The following is a 5638-nucleotide window of genomic DNA, read 5'->3' as shown; positions in this document are numbered from 1 at the left end:
GTAAATACTGAACGGCAGTAAAGTGGACACCACTGTTAATTAAAAATCCATGGTTGATAAAAATCAATTTGGTCCTTGCATTCGAGTCCCTGCAAAGAGTTGCATGACCCAGCATGGCCCCATCTGCCGGTAGTGGTTCATCTAGTTAAGACTCCCCTGTGGGAAGAGGAAAAGAAGCGGGGTGGAGAAAGAAAAGAAAATCGAGGTCTGCCCCAAAGCTGTGAAGGGGCAACGTCGTGAGACTATTTCTAACTAGTAGTTGGGTTGGTGGTTGATTTTTTTTTTTTCTTTTAATAACCTTTACATTGAGGTTATGGGAAACCAGCATGGCTGGCCTCTGGAGCTTTCTTCACAAAAGCCCCTGTTGTCTTCAGCTTTGTGTGTGTATTCATGTTCTGAAGACAAAGGGGCCTGACTATATATTATAGCCTCCTAACGTAATTAAATCCTAACTTCTAGCAGAAGAATAACATACACGAAAACACACTTGGGGGAAATAGAATCTGAAGCTTTGTGACAGAGCGTGACATGTCTTCTCAGTGCCTTCGGAGAGGGTGTGATGGCTTCCTACCCAACAGAGACAGCATCTCTTCAAGGACCAGAGATTCGTGGAGACAACAACTCTCTCATTTTCAGAACCCGCGTGCTAGTTCACCGTGAGATGTGAGCTTCATTTCCCAAGCAGACAAATGAGGCTGACCCCTCTGGATTCTTCTCTGCTCCCATCTGCTCGCCAAGTCAACACTTTGCGACAGGTTTCCTTGACACCGGTGATGTTCAAATTAACCTGCAGAATTGAATCCAGAGAATCCAGCAGCTTCCGACCATGACTGTGGCTCAGAGGCGCCACAATGTGCTCTGGCTGACAGCCTAGACAAATCTGTCTCGGTTTGGGACTCGTGGGCTCACTGGGGATGCCCATGCACCGACCGTAGTGATCTAGTTCAGGTCATATTGATACTGTGCCAGGTTAATTCTGAAAACCCCATCTTCTATCATGCAAGACTTCGGTCAGCCTTGCTTCCCCAGGGGACAGTGTGCCCACATTAGACGCCTTGGCTTGGCTCGATGTTTGGCTTGGCCTCTCCTACTTGTCTGACCACAAGCAACAAATCCATTAATGGGTAGGACCAACGGCCACACTCAGATCTCTACTCTGCACAAGTGTCCTGCACTCTGGGTCTCCAGTGTTCTCACTGGTGACCCAAATGAAGAGCAGTCACCCTGTCAGGCTTGAATCTGACCACCTAGGCTCCAGTTCTGACTTTTCTTGGCGAGTGTCACAAACCCATGGAGCTGAGCCGTCAAGCCACACCCAACTCCTAGGATGGCTACAAAGATAGGAGGAGATACCATAAGGCCACCTGAATCCTTACTTGATCCATGACACCATTACCATCATCACCAGCTCCACCACTCAGATTTCTCAGGTAGTGACAGGGTCCCCAGAGATTCTCCATGTGACTCCAGATCCCAGGAACATAAGCTTCCCTGAGAGATCGCTGGGCAGAGAATTTGGAGTCCACGTGTATAGCAGATAGAGCTCTGAGGGGTAAGATGGGGTTCCCCCGGCCTCCCCTCAAGCCCAGCTAGGAACCTGGGAACCTACAGTGGGGAAGGGATGGGAATATGCCGTGGGAGAGTTTCTCTACCCCATCTACAGCCTTCCCTGGGGGCCCTGGCTGGCCAAGGTTCTCTGAGCCCCTCCCAATCCACTTGGGCCCCAGGCTCAGTGGGAAGGGCTGGGTTGGCAAGCCTGATGCAGTGGCTAGCAACCGGGGTCAGAGGCCAGTATGAGGACAGTCACTGCTGTAAAACTTGGACACTGTTCACACTAGCATCCTGCCATCTGGGCTGTGTCAGTTGTCCTTCTAAGTCGGAGATGACAACTCTGAGGGGATTACAGTTCCTTCGCTGAGGTCTTGAGCTCAATTCTGAGCAGCAGCTAGGAGCTGTGGGGAGCTGCCCCACACCTTTGCCAGCCTATCCTGGGGTCACCAGAGAACCTCTGCTGCTTAGCTCATCCTCAGACACCTCCCTCCTCCCTCGATGTGGTGCTGGCTCCTGGTCAGGCTTAGGTAAGAGGGCCTGGTGGGATACAATCTGTGTGGCTGCTTTCCCATTCAAGATCTTGTCTCCCATCATGCACTCAGTGAGCACTGAGTTAGACCCTGGTGGTCTGTGTCCCACAACAGAGAAAGGGACAATGGCAAGCCTGCTGTATGCAGTCAACAGGCATCTGGATTTCTGGGGCCTAAGGTGGGCTGTGCAGCCCGCTTGACCCCTGACACAGGGTGAGCAGATGGGCCAGGCAGCCCACATGGTGGATCTCCCACCAGGTTCTTTATCCTTCACAGCTAGCACCACAGAAACAGCTGGGACTTCAGGAGGCGGCCATCTACGCGGGGAGCCCCGGTGTCAGCAGCCAGTGCCTAACGGTATGCCCATCATTTATGTCCATCAGTAGGGTCCTGCTCCCACACCTCACTGGGCCCTGGATCTCAACCGGGTAAGACCCCCTTAAGCTCTCAACCATGCGCTGCTGGGCTGAATGGGAGATATCTTCCTCTGAGCCTTAGCATTGACGTCTGTGAAGCCGAGACAATGTTTCTGGGTCCCCAGAGGCTGCCTTCCAACCTGGGTGCTTGCTTTGTGCCCTCTGGCACTGTCATCAGGAACAGGGAACTATCAAGCATTGCGTCCAGCCAACAAGGGTAAACTGAATGATACACACACACACACACACACACACACACACACACAACCTGTTTTATACACACACACACACACACACAAAACCTGTTTTATACATACACATGCACACACACATACACACACACAACCTGTTTTATACATACACACACAACCTGTTTTACACACCACACACACACAAAACCTGTTTTACACACCACACACACACAAAACCTGTTTTACACACATACATACACACACAACCTGTTTTACACACATACACACACACACACACTCAAGCTTGTCTCTGTTGAGCTGGGTACACTGGGCACATGGTAGTGTGTGCTAAAGAGGCAAATGGGGATGTGTGCAATGTAGATTTAGCATGGCACTGAACTAAGCTACAAAGTGGAAACCCAGGGTATGGTAACAAATGTCCTGGAGGGTTCCTGGAGATGGTGACATCTGGTTGAGAGAAGTCCCCATTCTGAGAGCCACAGGAAGATGGTTCAGGCAGAAAGCACAACTGGTTCAAAGAACCCTGGCAGAAAGTAACTGGGCAGAGAGACCCCAAGGTTTCCACCCAGTTCTCCTCACACTGCAGCCACCCACCCACCTCCCTGTGGAGGCAGCTTTGACCCTCATCTGTGGCGAGCATCCCTTCCAGGCTGGGAGCTGAGGGGGAGTGTGGCTTCCCTCGATTATTCTTGCCCCCACCCCCACCCCCTGGGTCTCCTCCTCAGCCCACTCCATTCTGAGGTCAAGGACTGAACTCCTTGTCCCCCACGTGCCTCCTGAGCTCATGAAGAAATCTGTCTGCCTGCCAAACATCTGCGAGTGCTTTGGGGGCCGGGAGGAGGTAGGGCGCAGGCTCTCCAAATTGCTCCCAGCCCTTTTCCCAGGCTCTGGGCTGCAGCCCTACCTCATTGAGCCCACCTGGGACCTAGGCAGCTCCTAGCAGGGTCACTGAGTGCACAGAGAGGGAACGCTGTGCTGTCTGTCCCAGCCTGCAGCAACATTCCAGAGCAGTTCTAAGAAACGTCTAGAACTTTCTTCCTAGAAAGTCCCACTGGACTCTCCAAGTAAATGTAGAAAGGGGTCAGTAGGGCTCGGACTGCGAGATGACAGTCTGGATGCCCGACGAAGGTCATTTCACGCTACAGGCCCCATCTGAGGTTCTTAAGTGTACAGGGTGACTTTCCTCACTGTAGAGACTGCCTGGTCTATTAGCCACTTACTATTTTTCTTCAGACCAACTTACTTTTATTTACTTAAACATATTCATGCGTTTTTACAGCCTTATTGGGGTATAATTGGCATATGGTAAACAGCATACATTTATAGTGTAATATAATTATTTTTAAAGGATGCCTAATGTCGCTGTGGATGCAGAGGACAGCCACTAGTCATAAATAAGAAGTAACTGTGAAGAGACCCAGTGAAACAAAACCACATAATTGGGCTCTCTCTAGATTCACAGCCCATCTCAGCCTCAGCGTCTGCTCTCTCTGGGAGAAAGGGGAGCTGGGGCTTAAGACTCATTAGGTCTCTGTGGAAGCTTTCTCCATCATGTTAGCAGAGGGCCTGAAGAAAAATGGGAGCCATTTTCTGCTTGGATGATAACAACTTAAGTATGAAATCCATATTAAGATGGCAATCCAGGTGGGCACCAGGGAATGAGGGGGCGTGCCCCGCCACCCACAACAATGAGGCCTGGGGAATGTTTTCTATCGTTGGCTACAACTGTGGGGCCGGGAATCAGTTTGTACGATGAGGCCTGGGGAATGTTTTCTATCATTTGCTACAACTGTGGGGCCGGGAGTCAGTTAGTTCTTCCCTTCTGTATAGCCCAGGACTGTTTATACTTAGCAGACAAGAGCTAGGAGTCCAGGTCAGCTGACCACTTCTCTCTCGGTCTCTGTCTCTCTGTCTCTCTCTGTCTTTGTCTCTCTGTCTCTTTCTCTCTTTCTCTCTGTGTATGTGCAGAAGTAGGTTGTCTCTATCAATCTCTATTTCTCTGTCTCTCTGTCTCTCTCTCTCTCTCTGTGTGCATGTGTGTGTGTGTGTGTGCGCGCGCGTGCGCGCACGTGCACGGACTTAGGCTGTCAGTCATTCTCCACCTTAGTTTTTTGACCCTCAGTCTCTCACTGGGATCTAGGACTCTCCATCAAGCCATAGAGAGATCCTCCAGTCTCTACCCCAGAGCTAGGATTACAGGCACTCACCACAATTGCTTTTCACTGTGTGGACGATGAAAATGAGACTCAGGGGGCATTATGCTCCTGTGGCAAATACTTTACCCACTGAGCTGCCTTTCTGGTCTTGTTTTGGTACAGTCACTTTCACCAACAGCAACAGGTGACTGGTCCAGGTCCTCCAGCAGCCTGCAACCCCTACAGTATGTGTTGTCGCACCCTGGGAACAGCTTGCTATTGGAGGATGCACTAGAGAAAGGGGGCAGTGCGTCAGAGGAAGATACTTGAGAGGTGTCCCTCTTCTCAATGTCTATGTTCTTCTCTCAGTAGGAAAGCCAGGACAGACCTGAGGGCCTGGCACTCAATGGGGAAGAGACTAAGTACATTGAGTGGTAAACAGTGGCAAAAGTGCCAGTTAGGACCATGAGGGTTGGCCAGAAAGAGAACTGGAGAGCTCTTATGAAGATCACAAGATGGAGAAGTCCTCTCACTTCATCTCCACTGGGGAAAGTGAGGCTATTGGGCCCAGGCTTGAGTGAAAGAGGATGGGGATGCAGAAGCTCGGCTCAGGAGGAGGGGAACACCAAGGCAGATTTTCATTTCTCTGTTCAACACACATCTCCTCCCTGGCAGACGTGAGGTCCACCCAGGGCCAGAATTCCTCATCCGCTCCTACACCTTCTTCTCCAACCATCTCTTCTGAGCCTACCAGTTCTACCACAGGGACCCCTCCTGCCAGGAGCCTACCCACT

The 5638-nt window shown here is 50.9% G+C and overlaps 1 protein-coding gene across 1 annotated transcript in view; it reads left to right on the top strand.

The window, feature by feature from the left end:
* Positions 1–559: 559 nt before the first annotated feature.
* The window catches only part of Apcdd1l (APC down-regulated 1 like), a 10458-nt gene continuing 5379 nt past the window's right edge, over positions 560–5638 (top strand). The window contains 5 exon segments of the mRNA XM_031373287.1: positions 560–656; positions 1983–2078; positions 2358–2458; positions 2460–2509; positions 5520–5627. Coding sequence (XP_031229147.1) covers positions 560–656; positions 1983–2078; positions 2358–2458; positions 2460–2509; positions 5520–5627 — 452 coding nt within the window.

The sequence above is a fragment of the Mastomys coucha genome, unplaced genomic scaffold (genome assembly GCF_008632895.1).
Source record: "Mastomys coucha isolate ucsf_1 unplaced genomic scaffold, UCSF_Mcou_1 pScaffold15, whole genome shotgun sequence".
Taxonomy (NCBI): Eukaryota; Metazoa; Chordata; class Mammalia; order Rodentia; family Muridae; genus Mastomys; species Mastomys coucha.
The sequence above is the reverse complement of the archived record's forward strand: the minus strand, read 5'-3'. Positions and strand labels throughout refer to the sequence as shown.